Raw genomic sequence first — 17009 nt, forward strand, 5'->3', positions numbered from 1 at the left:
TTAATAATTTGTGGGATTTTTTTCACTGAACATTTTTATTGAATGTGAACAAGAATGTAGATTCTTACATATTTTCCCCCAAGAAACCTTATTTTATTTTTCATTTATGTGCAATAACCGATCTGTTTAGAATGAACTGTTCATTGATGCGCAATACTGGTCTGCTTAAAAAGAGCTGTTCATTTATGTGCAATAAAGGTCTGTTTAGAAAGAACTGTTCATTTATGCGCAATACTGGTCTCTTACATTATTTTCCACTCTGTGCCTAGTGTTGCTATTTATAATTCCAAATAATGACACATCCCTTCTTACTCTTCCTTTTGATTGTCAGGGTTCGGGTTTATACACAGAAGCAGCACTCACTCTGTGACATCTGTAATCAAATGAGTCCCCAAACACTGCTTCCAATGAAAAGATTCTCAAAGAGACCAGACAGTTTTTCCAAAATTAATTCCAAGTGCAGGCATTAAATCCTTCTCTTCTTGTCATGCATGAATTTTGAGTTTTCTGTAACATGCTCACCTACCTCGTTTGCATATTGCCTTTATAAAAAAGACTAAAGTCTGTCCCGCACACCCCTGGAGAATGAGACAACCTCCAGGGCATTAAGGAGAAAGTATCCTTACCAAACACAATTTTTTATCTCTGATTTACATGAATGATCCTTTTTGTGGCTGGAGCAAGCTGTTTAGAATCCAGGAGTTTCTGGGATTGTGACAGTTTAGCTGCATGTTGGAATATCTAGTGGCAAATATTCTAAAAAGATAACCTGTCTTGAGTTCAAGAAGGGAATTGAAGTCTTGTACCTGCTAAGCATTAGAGTGTTGTCAAAGTGCCACTTTTTGATTGAAAAAAAAAATGCTTCAGGACTTCCATCTTAACTCTGAGGTTATTCTATAATTTATCCCTAGGTGATTTAAGAACAACCCTAGTTCTTCTTAAAGTGTTTACTTCTGGTCTGGCACAACAAATACCTGAAATGAAGGCCAGTAAGTATTTTTTTAAAAAAGGAAAACAATAAAGATGCTTTTGTAGAAAAGATTCAGGTGGCAGAAAGAAAAGTGATGTATCTCAGAATTATAATTAAGTAAAACCTTATCTTACCATGTTTCTCATTTAAGAGGCATCCTGATGAATGACAATTCACAGAAGCATCGAGAAATTCAAACAACACAAATGCACAATTGTGTATATTTACAAGCTATAGACCTTTAAAATAACATATATGTTTTCTGATTGATTCCTGCTCAAAAGTCTAAGTGTCTTTGTGAACAAAGCTGGCCCTGTATATCAAGCATTTCCAAATGTTTGGCTCAGTTTGTATTATCTCTAAAAATTAATGGGGAGGAGCCCATAGGGAAGGCTGAGTAGTAGCCTGATCTTTTTCACAGATATAGTCAGGAAGTCTAATTTTATAATACCAGGAGGAATTGCTTAGTTTGAGCAAAAGCATTTTAGGAAACACTTGCTTGTGGGTAGTTTGGGTGCTGAGATCTGGCTGTCTACATGCATCTGTCCAGTGAGCAAAATAATGTTTAGGGAAATAATCAGAAACATAATCATTTTATCATAACTGGTTATTTAAATGCATTGTTATAGAACATGTTTCTACTTTTATCATAATCTTTAAATGAACATTGAAATTATATAATCTCGAATATTCCATCCAATTCTAGCTTTTTGAGTTTGATTTTTAAAAATATTTTTTCATTCTCCAAGTTAATTACTACAAGGAAAGTAGCAGGGTAGAAAAAGAGGAATGGAAGGAGTCAATGACTTAGCTCTGTTCTTCACTCACCATATGATACTTTGCATATGGATGGACGTTTTAAAAAATGTCTATTAATTCTTTTATCCCCGACAATGATATAAATTTTAAAAAAACATATTCTAGAAGTCCACCTTCCTTAACATCTCATTTGAAACTTAACACTTTTGCTTTTAAAAAAAATTGTGGCTAGACATAAAAATTTGACCAGCTTTTAACAGAGATTGGTATTCTTCTGTCTTGTGTCTAAAATATACATAGAAAACAGGTCAAAAGGTTAGGAGGAAAACAAATGGGAAATCCTAATTTTGATTTTTAGATGATCAGCAGTAGATTATGTTCTTCAAAGGGATCCAGTTTAGAAACCCATGTGGGCCAGCACTATCCTCCTTAGTGGAAGATTGTATTTGAGTGACCAAGAATTATCTATATATTAACAAATAATACATAAATGACATAAACCAAGTCAAATCCAATAACAAGAAAATTAGAGATTTTCCACTAATGTTCGTATCTTTCAGTCAGAAAAGTTTGTATTTAGAACAATGGGCGAGAAGAAATATATGATTGCTTTGAATGGATTCTACCTCAAATGATGAAAATGTGACAGATATTTTAGACACATCACAGGTAAATACCTCAGAAGAAAGGAAGTTGTTAATGCCAGCTATTTAGACAAGCACAAAATGACATGCATGGACGTAAAGATTATATACAGTTGAATTTTGCCTGCTTAGTGAAAAAGTAAAAATACTTGATGTTCACACATTCACACAGTTTACTGTGTTTATTTGTAAGAAGTTTCCTTCCTTGTTGGATATGTTTTCAAATGGACATTGTATATACTTGTAGGGTGCTGTGATTACACCAACCATGGACCATCCCATGTCAATGCAGCCAGCCAACATGATGGGTCCCCTGACACAGCAGATGAATCACCTTTCGTTGGGCACAACAGGAACGGTGAGTTGGAGAGATTGTTTTGTTTCCTCAAACTTTTTTATAAGCTGTGATACTCTCCATTTTCACTGTCATTATCAGTGAAACTACGTCTGTACCATATTCATTGACTGACACACCTTTCAGGTTTCAGTATGAATAAGCTGCATTCTGCATGTATGCTCAATTCCAGGGCACAAGTACTCACATTGGTGAGGCTAAAGTTCTCTTATGTCACGTTTAAATTTCAGTTACTTCTTGATTTTATGGTACAACATTACCAGATATGATGTCTGATTTTGGAAAGGTGTCCTTTTACATGCACCTGCAGATCGAGACCCTGTGACTTAATACACTCAATCCTGGTTTTCTTTTCCCAGCTGCTTACCAGTTCAGCCACTACATTATTACCAGGTCATATACAGGCAAGGGGCCAAATCTGTGACTGATACTATTAAATCAATAAAGACTAATTGAGAACCTGGTATAATCGAGTTCTTTTAATCCTTCTTTTTGCTAAACTGATATAGATGGATGTTGAAAAGAAGGAAGGAAATCTAATGTGCTTGATCTCTTCTTATAGGTTGGGATAGTTTTGACTAGTCATCTTTCTTCTAAGAGAACAAAAGCGTGTTGAAAAATGCCTATTGCAGCCTGAATTTTATATTAATGAGGCATTTTAAATCACTGGAAAAACATTATGTTTGATTTTTTTTAATTCCCCAAATGTTCAAGGAGGCAAAAGTCTAATGCAATCTACAATACTGAAACTCTGTTATTTGCCATTACAGAGAACAATAAACCTACCTGCTTATACGACACCTTCAGTAACGGTTTTATTCTCATGTTAGTGCAGACAGTCTTGTTGTTTGAAAAAATATAGAAATAAAAATGTATTTTCTTTTGACTGATGCAGCTTAAATATTGTAGAAAGAGCACTGGGCTAGGAGTCAGAAATCCTAGATCTAAATCTTGAGTAAGCCTTGTGGTTTCTTTCAGTTTTGGAGAAAATAATAAATCTAGTCTGAATTTTTTTCTCTATCTAGTTGAAGTATTGAACTCGATTATATATGAGGCCCTTTAAGTTTCGATTCTATATTTTTAAGCTTATATATCTTTCAGTCACCACCTCTGTGATTCTTCAGTTATGCTGACTTCATCTCAAAATATCAATATGCAATATGCACACTAGCTGTGTATATGGAACTTTACCCTATAGCAATGGCTTGCTTGCCAAATAAATGTTGTTGTCTCATAGGCTTTTAAGAATATAAGAAGTTTCTGACGTGTCTACTGAGGCTTCACTTATCTGTCCTAAATAGGAAGAAAGTCAATATAATTTAATGGACAGAGCCGCATTCTTTCAATAAAAGAAATTTTAGTTTTATTAACATAAAGTGCCTATCACTAAGGTCTCAGTTGTAGAACCAATAAAAAGCAGTTGATGATACCTTAACCTGTCTGAATGCTTGGACTAGATCAAATGATCTCTTAGGTTTCTGACCCATACTTTCAGAAGTTGTGTTTAAGATATACTTAACTATATGCTGTGGTATAGCTAATTTTCATCATGGAGATAGAGTTTGAAGATATCATTTTATTGCTTTTAGCAAAGTGTAAGGATTATTTGTCATTATTTTGTGCATTACTAATAAGCAGGTCCTAAGAATAGTATCAGAAGGCCTGCAGTTTCTTATTTTTATTAATACATTGTAGATTTTCCTCCATATCAGCCTTCGTCTCCCTCAGTAATCATAAATTCTGAATGAGTGAAGTAATGCAAGTTTACTATATTGAATGACAATCTGGAATCTGATTAAAGAGAGAATTATAATGCAAAACATAGAAACTCTTTGTAAGTTTTACTCATTTGGTTCAAAAGTAAAACCAACTGACTTGGCTAAAATTGAAGTTTGCAAACTAGTAAAAATATAAGAGCTAGTTAACTAAGCATATGACTGAATCCTTTAGGAAAATGAAAAATAAGCTAAAAGATATAGAACAGACTCAGAATTATAATAGTTATTGATTCAGTAACATATATTATGATTTTGTGTTTGAGCATTTCAACAAGAACACATTTGTAAGGGACCATTACTTTTAGGCAGCTGGTAATAGCCAAATAATTCAATAATAATATATAACACTCTCTCAGAGAGTAAAAGTTTTAAGCATGTGGTTTATTATTAAAACCAAATTTTCTCCCTTTACATTCTTACTAAATAATGCTTAGATACATTGTATTTGTGTTACTGCTGTTATGGAAAAGTATAAAATTTAGTAAGATTCTGAAGTGGTAGAGAGAAAATAGAATTACTTTGTTGATTCATTTAACAAAATATAATCAAGTGTGGTTGGTGTCCAGAATACTGTTATTTTTTTTTTTATTTTAGACTGTCACTCTCATTCTTTGATATACCCTCATAGATTCATTTTATCTGAATTTTGATTGGCATTTGGAGTGGCTATGATTCAGTTGAGTTTGATTTTTAAATCCGATTTTTCCACCTTATTCCATCTTTCTAACATTTTCACTGATGGGGTGGAATCCTGGCATAATGGAAAGATCAATGGGCTTTGTTTTCAAAGTTGAGTTCAAAACGTGGCTTTGCTCCTTTGTTAGTTCCGCATGTTTAGGCAGGTTACTTAACCTCTCCGGACTTTTGCTTTCTCATTTTACAAAATGGGAAAAATAATGCTTGCATCCCAGGGACGCCGTGAGTGTTAATGAAATGACAGTATCAGCATACTTAGATAGTGTGATACCCACTATGTGCTTCTCAGATGAGCTGCTCATACCCTTTACCTCCAGGAGCTTCGAACTGGTGGGAATCTAGTTTAAGTAGCCAAAAGTATGTAGCACACTGTAAAGTCCATGGCATAACTCACTTACTGTCTCATTTATTTGGCTGCTAACATACTCTTTTAGGGTAGCAAACTCAAAAGCCTGTAGAGTCCAGCCAGGTTATATTAATGAATGAAGTAGATCAGGTTCAAGCAAAACCCCTTGGAAACATATAATCAATTTTTAAATATCTGCCTATATCACAAACATAGTCATGCCATATAAACATATATGATATTGGAGATTATATTTTAGAGAAGATGTATTTTCCATGCAATAGTGATACTATCTCTCCTTGAGTTTGGGGCAATAGAAGTGAGATGTGGTGCCTTTGGCAGCCTGAAATATGGATACCTTGTCTGCAAAGGACAGCCACTACTGTATTGGTAGTACAGCTATTGTGATGGCTATTGCCACATGGACATGCAGACCCAGGGTGGTCTCACTTTCCAACTTTTAAAGATAAGCTGAATTCTTGAGCTTTGATGGGAAATTTCTCTATATTTAAATGTTGGACCCAGTTTGTCCCAAGAACTCCCATTTTGTGACTCCTGCCCAAGGCTTCTCTGGCTCTCCTGAAACCTCTCTGGCCATTCCTTCTCTTCCTGCACATATTGGTAAGCCAAAGCTTCATTTTTAACATACTTATTCCGTATGATTTTCACAAGCAATCTCATTCACTCTCATGGTTTTAATGGCTTCCCTGTTGACTCCTAAATCTCAGTCCCCAGTGCTAACCTCATCTAAGAATTTTAGACTCATTTATTTAACTACCTTCTAAGTATCTCCATGTAAATCTCCCTCAGACATCTCAGAGTCAGCACGACCCAAACTAATCTCATGAGCTTTCCAGAGCTTCCTCCCAACTGAAACCTCTTTCTCTGGTATGTTTCTTCTCCCTGTTTCCTTTCAAGCGAATGCCATGACCATTTGCCCTGTAGCCAAGCCATACATCTAGGACCCAATCTAGACCCTCTCTTTCTCCCTCACCATCATACACAATTAGGTTTCGAGTCCCACTGATTTTGTCTCATAGACATTGGTGAAATACATTCTTTCTTCCACATTTCTAGAGTTTCTTCCCTGGAACTCATTTGATTAATGGTAATAGTTGCCTAATTGTTCTTCCTGCTTTCAACGTCAATTTGCTCCAATCCATTTTCTCTACCCTGTTGTCACAGGTAGTCAATCTAAAATTATCTGACTGTGTCTCTCTCCTAACTAAAACATTTCAGATGCTTTCAGACACCTGAGCTCACAGAAATTCTGCAAAACAAGGTGTGAACAGTGACAAGTAAAGATTAATGTAGGAATCTAAACTCTAGAAACAGATGGGTTCCAAGGGCAGAGGAGACAGACCCAGTCAATAATCCAGAGAAGGAGGTGATCAGGGCTGATGGAAGTTGGAGCTATATTAGAATTTTCTGTTTTTAGAAGGGGGATCTTGGCCACAAGCTTAGAAAAGATCAGTGGGCTTTGTTTTATTCTAGGCCAAAACCTCTTTTTCCTTTTCTTAAAAGTAGATATAATTTGTCTCCCATGACCTCAAATTTTGAAATGAATGCCATGTAGTTTAATTAACCTTTCCCTACTGTTTGCCACCTCAAATGTTTATTGTTCAATTCTCTATTTTTAAACTAGGCAGAATCTGCAGACCTAAAAAAAAAAAAAAAAGCATTTTCTGCAAGCAGTGTAACTGTTTTACTTCAGGGCTCTGCTGACCCTGAAGGACTTTCCTAGCTTTTCTACTTTTGTTTATTTTTTTTGTCACGGTATTCCCTTGATGGAACCAAAGCCCCATTATCCATAACTTCTTATCACTTTATTGTAAGCTTTAGCAGAAACCACTGGAGATTTTACTGTGTTATGAGAACCTCCAAATTACATGACAATCTTGTTTTACAAGTTTCTTATCTCCTTTTCATTTGTTCAGTTGCTGGTCACCAGTGGCTTACGATGTCACCAGAATCTGTTGGAAGAAATACAAAGTTTTTGTTCTGCAGGCTTTGTGTCTGCAGTTTGATTAGTGTTCTCCACGCCACCGGTGATTTGTGACATCATCGAATTCCCACAGTGTAACCATAGTCACCCACAGAAATAACCTTGTAATTGTACTCCATTTATTCCCCACAGTTCTCTAGTGTTTTTCAACCACACCACTCCTTGACTGCTCTGAAATTTTGATGGTATCAGGTCAAAATCCTCAATTATTCACTTTGTTTAGACATTGTGCTTTTTTCCTGTTATTAGGGATGAATATAAATATCAAGATAGAGTTTTAAAAAGCTAACAGGATGTTAAATGGACTCTGATTAGGAAGCAGTATCATAAACGGTAATGAGTACATCTCTTAAAATAGGTTTTAGGGAAAAGATTAATTAGTTTAAAACTCACAAAAGAGAAAATACATCTAAAAAGATAATTGTTTTTAAAAATTGGTTTAGTCTTATTGTAAAATGAAAGACCTTCAGAGGGAGTCTTATACATAATAAATGAACTGGCATTAAGTGAAAGTCTAGTTGTATGAGTGTGTATTTGTAAATATTACACTTTTGCTGTTTAAAGAAATGAATTCTGAGAGCCAGGCATGGTAGCTCATGCCTGTAATCCCAGCACTTTGGGAGGCTGAGGTGGGTGGATCATGAGGTCAGGAGTTTGAGACCAGCCTGGCTAACATGGTAAAACTTCGTCTCTACTAAAAATACAAAAATTAGCCGGGCATGGTGGCAGGTGCCTGTAATCCCAGCTACCTGGGAGGCTGAGGCAGGAGAATCACTTGAACTGGGGAGGCAGAGGTTGCAGTGAGCTGAGATGGTGCTATTGCACTCCAGCCTGGGCAACAGAGGGAGACTCTGACTCAAGAAAAAATAAAAAAAAATTCTGAATTTACATAAATTACCAACATAGTGAAAAAGGCTCAATAGATAAAATGTGAAAAAACATGAACAGATAGTTGATAAAAGAGCAAATAGAATGCTAAAGAACGTGTGCAAAAATTGTCATTAAAGAAATAGAAACAGTAATTTAATCAAATATACACCAGGTATAGCCCATCAAATAAAGTTATCAAAATATGGTACAAATTGCTAATGAAGGTGTAGGAAAATAAGCATTCTCTAGCACTGATTGCTTTGTGATAGGAATCTAAATTTGTATAAGTATCGGTTGGATCGAAAGGTAGTCAGTCAAGATACTTCAAAACGTTTATACTGACTGGCCAAGCACTTAGAGTTTTGAAAACCTTCTTTGGAAATATCTAAAACAACAGAAAAGTCATTATACCTCAAAAATATTTGACGTGGTATTCTTTATAATGTCTAACAAAGAAGAATAGTTAAATATATTATGATCCATCCATAAACCAGAATGTAATGTAGCATGAAATTGTAAGAGTATTAAATAATTAGGAAAAAAATTTTTTTATAATGTCAGATTTTTAAAACTTGGGATAAGACAGGCTGTGGTGGTTCCTGCCTATTATCACAGCATTTTGGGAAGCTTAGGCAGGAGGATTGTTTGAGGTCAGGAGTTGGAGACCAGTGTGGATAACACAGCAAGACCCCATCACACTAAAAAATAAATAAAAATTAGCTAGGCATTATTGTGTGCCCTGTAATCCAACTACTGAGGAGACAGAAGCAGGAAGATCAATTAAGCCCAGGACTTTGAGGTTACAGTGAGCTATGATTGTGTCCCTGCACTTTAGCCTGAACAATGGAGTGAAACCCTGTCTATAGTAAGAAAGAAAAAAGGAAGGAAGGAACGATGTAAATTTGTATGTGTGGAGCTCAATATCACCTATAAAAATGTATTTAAGGCTGTAGAGAAATAAAAAACAAGTGTGGCTGTTTCCAGATGATGGGATTAGGAGTCATTTTATTTTAATCATTATGCTTTTCTACATTCTGCACCTATTCAGCAATAAACATTATTGGCTTTAATCATTTACTTTAAAATGTCATAAGTATGTTCTTCGAAAATGACTAGTAGCATGGTCCAATAATTAACTTTTTTTTTTTTTTTTGGTCTGGAGTGGTAATTGATGTGTGATGGCAATTTTTCAAAAGGTACTAGGAATTGCTATTATTTTAAAAATTTGGAAACACTTTAAAAATGATTCTAATTATTCTAGAATTGGGAATTATAATCAACTCAGTAGTTCAGGTACCTGTTGCAAGAAATAACTCGTGTCTGGTTTATTTGCATTGGAATCTTCTGATCATGTTTGCTTTTGTTGCTCAAAGTGCCTTGCAATGTTCAAGTTCTAATCTGTCTTCTCACATGCCATTTACTCAGGAGAGGGTGATTAACATTGACCTTTTGTGGCAAGGAGATGAAAGTGAGAAATATGGGACAGTCCGAAAGTTGTCACATGGGTGGAAAAAGAAAATTTGGGATTTTTTGCTTTTAAAAAAGGTCGTATAAATGGAATAAGAGTCACACAAAAAGCATCTACTTAACCATGTGTTGGCAGTTGATTTCAATCTAAACAATACTATGTTTCTTTTAGAGTTTACCCCTCCAAAAGGAGTGGGGGGGAAATTAGAATTTTCCATTTTTAGAAGGGAGACCTTAGACCTATGCCATATCCCAATCTCATTTTTAAGATGCTTAGCTAAAGAAATTTCAGTGAGCTAAAAGCTCTTTTTCCATCTTTAAAAAAGCAGATCTATTTCGTCCTATACAACTCCTAGTTTTGAAATGATTGCTATGCTGTTTAAGCTTTATCTAGAATTTGACACCTTCAGTGCTGGAAGACTTGGGATAAAGATAACCATCATGTTCGATGGATTCTGTCCTGTGTATCTCTGCTTCCACAGTTACAACACACAAAACTTTTTGGCCTTGAGGCGAAAGCACCCTCCGCTCTGCCTCACCGACAACCCCTGGGATCAGAGCTGGAGCTGAGTAATAAATAATGAAATTTTGCCTTCAAAATGTGTTAGCCTTCATAGAGCATGAGAATGTACACATTTTTATTTTTCTCTTTTAAATTTTAGTTCTTTCTTTTGTTCTCCAGAACCTTGTTTCATGTCATGCTCTCGGCCCTCTCTAGATGGGCTGCCCTGTAGAACTCGTTTGTCAGCCAGAGAGGGTAAAATTTTACATTGATTCCCTAAGGGGGTATCAAACAGACTGTGGAAGATGACAGTGTTTCAGAACAAACTGTGCAGTCCCAGCAAGTCTAACAGGACCTAATAACATGTACACTATGGTGGTCATAGGAACCATGGTATCCAATGCAAATGAGGAATCATAATGCCTTTACTGCTGGAAGGCGGAGGGGTCAGGCAACCATATGACACACAGCGGGCTCTTCCACGTGTTAGGGCTGATTCTATTTTATTTTCTTTTGTACTTCATTGCATTCTTTCTCATGCTCTTTTCATTCAAAGATTCAATCCCAAGACAGGATTATGATACTCCACCAGCTGTTGTGTCAGGTAGGAAAATTCTAATTCCTTTAAGACTGGATTGGAGGGGAGAGATGGAGGTGGCCTGGTTTTTTTTTCAAACTCTTTAAAGCAGTGATTCTCAACAGAGGTGGGTGCAGGAAATTTGAATTCCAGTTTGGAAGGGGGCATATGTAGTTCAGAAACATGTACTTAATATTACAATTCAGTTATATGTCTGGAAAATAAATATGTTGCTTTTTAAATAGAAAGTAAAAACTCAAAGCCATTTTGTCTGTCAAGGATACACAGAAGATAGAGTCTGTGTTCTGTGTATCAGTGATTCTCAGTGTTAGACATGGTCATCAAATTCCTGAAAAGTGGGAAAATAATTTTATGTTTAGCAAAAGAGGGCACAGATTAATAAAAAATAGTTTGAGAAGCACTGCTTTAGAGACCAGAATTCTTCTAAATTGGAAAATCATCCCATTTGCTTGCTCAGCACCCTGCATAAGGTCTGACACATAGTAGGTGCTCGATATATTTGTTTGTTGAATGAATCAAAACTTCAAATTCGTTCCTAAAATGATTCTTTTGGATATTGAAAGAAAAACTGCCATTATTCCATTTGTACAACAAAGTGGCAGAGGTTGATTTAAAAAATATATTAGTGTCTTGAGGGTTTTAGTCAGCAATATTTAAGTTGTTTCATAAAATTTAGTAGTACAGTCTGTAATAGGATATGTCTGTGTAAAGAGGTGGATTTTTACTCTGAATTGCACAGATCTTCTTGTGCTTTAATTTTAATTTTGAATTTTAGTTTCTTGCAAGGAGTAAAATGGGCATAATATTTTTTATTTTTGTTAATTTTTTAATTAAATAAAATACTGGCAATCTGAAGAGCATGAATTCTTTGATTCTTTGCCATGTCAGAGAGCAAGGTCATAAAATTCAAAGCCAAAAATGCATTGGAAAGACAGAACAAGAAACAAAGGTTAGAAATAGCCTGAAAGAGCCCATGGAGCAGTTGAATCTGGCAACCTGATGGTGGATTTCAAGCAGGGGATGTCCTGCTTTTGGCCACTTGTTTGCCTGACCCAGCATCTGAAGGGTAATTATTTTCTAATTTCTTATAGCCTTATTTAGTTATGGTCATGGCTGAATACTCATCTTGAAACTTCAATTAATAATGTCCCATTGAGGAAAAATAAGTTAGCTTTTGGCTATGAGCCACTTTGGTCTTCTTCAGAGTCTCTGTAATAAATTGTCCCTAATAAAAACATCACTTAGTTTTTTTCCCCCCAAATTTATGTCCTGTCATATCTTAACATGCTGATTTCATTGAGGATTTAGGGTCCCAGGGAAGAGATTTTCTTTCATACATGGTATTTGCATTTAACAAGAGACATCTACTCTTGATAACTTACCAATATTCATAAAAATAAAAGACACAAACTAGAACTTACCTTCAAGTAGGTTTCCTGATTTTACTTTCAAGAACATAATGGAAAAAGCAAGCAAATCATTAAAAGTACTTATTAGGTATGAGTCATAGGTCAGGCTCTGTAAGTCAATTGAGGCAGAAGAGCTGGCGGAAAATCTAGGCTCAGAAGTTCTCACCTGATTGCATACACAGGGCCACGGAAAGTTCTAGATCAGATAAATGACTTGATAAAGACAGTGCTTTAAGAAACTTAATCTGAAAGTTTTATGTGGTCTTGAGCAAGAAGACATAAAAATCACATGGAACAGTTAAACACATTATGTATGATATATTGTATATAACAAAAATTCATCCCAGGATCTCAGCAGTGGAGTACAAAGGAAGGGGCTAATATAAAGCTAATGAAAAATAACATTATGGGAAATTTCAGTTACTTTCGCCTTATAAGATTTAAGTGGGAGTTTGACCGAAGTTTCACAGACTTCTTTGGTTTACATCTAAATAGAAATAGACTTGCTTTCCTAAAATGCTTGTTAATTGGCTGGTAGGACAACTTCAGTGACTTTTGAGAAATTGAATGCCTATTTCCCAACCATAGGCCACATCAGGAAAGTGAAACCATATTGTAATATCTCCTTCCCATATCTTCCAATATGCCAATATTGGACAACACAAATAATCAAATCTTTGCCAGTGTAGGATCTAACTAAATTGCTTTAATTTATTGAAGTTCAGATAGCTGCTTGATAATTTACAGAGCTATAACTCAATTTCATTCAATCAATATTTCAACATTTATTGAATAACGTCTGAGTGCTAGACACAACTCAAGTACTGGGGATAAAAAGATGAACAGAAAATAGACCCCTGATTAAAACATCATGGTATAATATAAGACCATTATAACATTGATAACATTTATTTGTGGCGTTATTTGTGATGTTAAATGCATGAAGTAAAGAGAATCAAGAATCTAGAAAGAATATTTGAAATCCTCAGGAAGATAAATACTGTTTTTCTGTGTAATATTAAGCGATATCTTCTGAGAGTGAATGAGACAGGGCACATAGTAAGAATATAAGAAAAACAGATTTGGAAAACTATGGCATGAGAAGGCCAACTAATAATCCATAGAATTTTGAGGGGTGGTAGCGGGGGTTCGTTTGAAGCTATGGACTATGTATTTGTGTGATAAATCTATGAGGATGTTTCATTTTCTGTGGTCATGTTCAATAGCCAAGAAGGCAGACAGGTGAATTTATGCAGGTTTAAGTATTTACTATGTGAAGTGAGGGAAAAAAAGAGTGTGCAATGATGATGTTGGCAAGGAAGTAGTTGAGTGGCAAACTATGGGTTTAAGGAAGAATAAAGAAGGAAGGAAAAAGAAGGCAGTGGTGGATGAGAGGTAGAAAACAAAATGCAGAGATTAGCAGTTTCAGTGAGATGTATGGTGCAGTTAGTAAAATAACAAACTATTTCTTGGCAAAGTTTGAATCATGGGAGCAGGTGGCCACAGTGGATTTGAGGTGAAAGGGACAGAAGTTAAGGGAGTTAATTAATGTGAACATAAGAAACGACAAACTAAGTGGAGTTATTTTTGTATGTTTTAGTTTTGTATTGTTTTATGTGTTCTTTGTCATTAATAAATTATACATGGCTCAATAGTATTTTACTTAGGAAGAGTTTGAGGTAAATACTTAAGCTTCAACAATGAGTTAGTCTTAAAAAAATAATAATCTGGGAAGAAAGAATTAAAGCAAAAGTGGTGATGTTCAAAAGAAAGAAGGAAGCTTGGGAAATGGGAGCATCTCTGATATATTTCTCTGGAGTTACCCCTCCTTGCCTCTGCTTCTGGTAGGCCTTACCCAGCTCATTTCAAGGAGAGGAGACCGAAAGCTGAAACTACCCTCTACATTTTCACACCGAATCAGGAATCTATTCTCTGTTTAGTGTTTCTTTTCCATAACAACTCTACCTCCTTAGAAGATCCTCTTTTAGGCAAATGTTAGTGATAAAAATATGTAAAGGCATAGTGAAATATCATTTTATATACACGGTTGGATTTTATGAAACACATATGAAAACTGAAGATCATTTGTATCAAATTTTTATCTCTGTTGTTTTGAGCTTATGTTCCTTGAATGACATCCACATGAAATCAAGCAAAAAACGACTATCACCAGATAACTAAAGTAGACTCAAAATGTATCCTCTTTTTCTAAAAACCTTTGAGTTCAGAATTTGAAGCTAGGTTTGAAAAAAAAAGAAGAAGAAGAAAATGTGACCCCCAAAATACTGAAAAGAACCTGTAGAACTTGTGGAGCGTATTTTCATTCTTTGCTCTAACCTTTTACGCACCAGCTGAATTAGGAAGTGATACGGTACAACTTCATGATGAGATTTCACAGAAAAAGTTTGCATAAATCACAATATACTGGTCAAAGAAGAAGTTTTTTCGAACCATGGAGTTGTGCTCTAACAATGAAGTTCTTCATTGTGGCACTTGGTGCAATCAAGACAAAACTCACTGTTATAAACAGCAATGCAGTTCTCACGTTGTTTTTGTTTGAGTAATGTAAGTCCGCACTGGAGAGCCTCATTAATTTGGAATTGGTGATGCCAAGCAAAGATTTAGTCGAAACCTATTTTTATGCTGCTGCTTCATATGTGAGAATCACTGTGTAAAACCATCCTCTATCATCCAAAGGAGGGAAAGGCACAGTATCTTAGCTACTATAAAGAACAAGAAGAATAAGACCATCTTTCAAGCTCTAAGCAACATTTGTTTTCATAGATACCATACACTAATTACAAATGATTTCCATCTTTTTATTAAAAATCAAGTCCATTAGTACCTCCAATTAGCCACGATTAGCCATCAAATTGTATTTATTGTAAAAGGCCTGACGCATTGTTGTGTTCCCACAAGCCACACATGAAAATCAGTTTCATTTCTTTGCTCACATACCATGCATTTATATGACTACAAAAGTGCCTTTCTTTAAATGAATTAATGGATTATTTTTCTCTGTAGTAAGTTTTTAGAGACTTTGCTCTCCTTATTCTTCATTTATTCAACTAATATTTGCAAAGCACCTACTGTGCTACAGAAAACTAAGCGTAGGTCCATTTCTTGCCCTCAAAGAACAGACTCTAACAGAGTAAAAGGTTATAAAGAACTGTCACATAACATAGCATATGACAGACATCATCGGAGTGGCCTGCAGAGCAGCACTTTGTACATGATATTAGTGCAAGTATTTGACACATAGGCTTGTGCATGCTGAGTTATTATGTTCCTGCCGGTGCATTTATTTTGTTCACTAAATTATAAAAATTGAATCATTAAGACTTTCCTTGTGGGACCGCAGTTGTTATTTATGTATTAAAGTAGGCAACTGGACTGGTCTAATATATAAACATCACTGTTATTTAGCCCAGGTTTTTAATTTTCTTTACAGAGGATGAGATAGGTGGGTATAAAATCCTATGCCTTATCTTCTATTCCAGCAAGCATTTCCTGTAATGGTCCAGATAGTAAATATTTTAGGCTTTGCAAGCCGTATAGTCTATGTCATAACTATTCACTCTGCCATTGCAGCATGAAAGCAGACACAAACCATGTGCAAATAAGTCAGCATGGCTATATTTCATTAAAGCTTGCTATGCAAAAGTAGGCAGCAAGCTGGATTTGTTCTGTGGGCTTTAGTTTGCCTACCCATGCTTTCTCTAATCAATTTATTTTTATAAGTATTCCAAACTAAATATCACTGATATTTTGTTAATATATATCAAGTGCCTTTCCCTTAAAATTAGCATTTTTGAGCTTTTTCGTTTCATAAAAGACAGATGAAATACCAGAAAGTCTGAGATGGTAGAGATTGAGATGGAGGTTGAGAAAGACATTTATTAGTGTTTTAGTGTGTACAGAACAATTATTATAGTATTGATGTATTAAAACCCTTTAAGTATATTTTTATTTTTTATATTTACATTATACATTAGTCTCCTAGGACTTATATCAGGAACAAGAGATCACCAATCAGGAAAATCACACATATATTCTGTTTCATTTCCTCTTGGCAGCCTTTAGAATCCTATACTTTTAGAAATTTAGAGAAAAGGTGAGAAAGAGAAATATATCATCCCAAAAGATTTATAGTAAAATACATTTTACATCTTTGTCATACCACCTGTGGTGGTTTCTCTGTTACTGTTGTAATTTCTGACTAGTGTCCACTGAAATCACTCTTGATCTACCATTATTTTAGCTATTTTGTTTCCCCCCGGTTAGCTGATTCTCTGAGTACTGTTTGCTGCTTTGCAATCCAATCACAAGGGAAAGCTTTCCTGGTGTTGCCTAAAAGCCAAGCACTACACAGGGCAAGGCTGGGATGGCAGGAGATAGGACTACCCTCTGTGACAAGGTCAGAGAAAAATGACACTTGGTGATGCAGCGCACATATCAAATAAAAAGGCAGCTTCTCAAGATGCTGTTTGCAGTAGAATCTTTCAGTGAGTGGCAGCAACTGACTTACAGCATCCCACAGCAGCAGCACACAGCATCACTTAGTGCCCCAGTCATCTACAAAAGGGCAGAGCCTACATAATACACAGCAG

At 35.5% G+C, this 17009-nt stretch overlaps 1 protein-coding gene across 39 annotated transcripts in view; it reads left to right on the forward strand.

The window, feature by feature from the left end:
- Nucleotides 1-17009, forward strand: part of RBMS3 (RNA binding motif single stranded interacting protein 3) — a 1216467-nt gene that overhangs the window by 1137546 nt on the left and 61912 nt on the right. For 24 of the 39 annotated variants that reach the window (XM_078354431.1, XM_078354437.1, XM_078354433.1 and 21 more), the window contains 2 exons: nucleotides 2621-2731; nucleotides 10949-10996. In XM_078354431.1, coding sequence (XP_078210557.1) covers nucleotides 2621-2731; nucleotides 10949-10996 — 159 coding nt within the window. The remainder of the gene's footprint in view (nucleotides 1-2620; nucleotides 2732-10948; nucleotides 10997-17009) is intronic. The other 15 variants (XM_078354435.1, XM_078354445.1, XM_078354439.1 and 12 more) reach the window with 1 other exon arrangement.

Source organism: Callithrix jacchus, chromosome 17 (assembly GCF_049354715.1).
Source record: "Callithrix jacchus isolate 240 chromosome 17, calJac240_pri, whole genome shotgun sequence".
Lineage (NCBI taxonomy): Eukaryota > Metazoa > Chordata > Mammalia > Primates > Cebidae > Callithrix > Callithrix jacchus.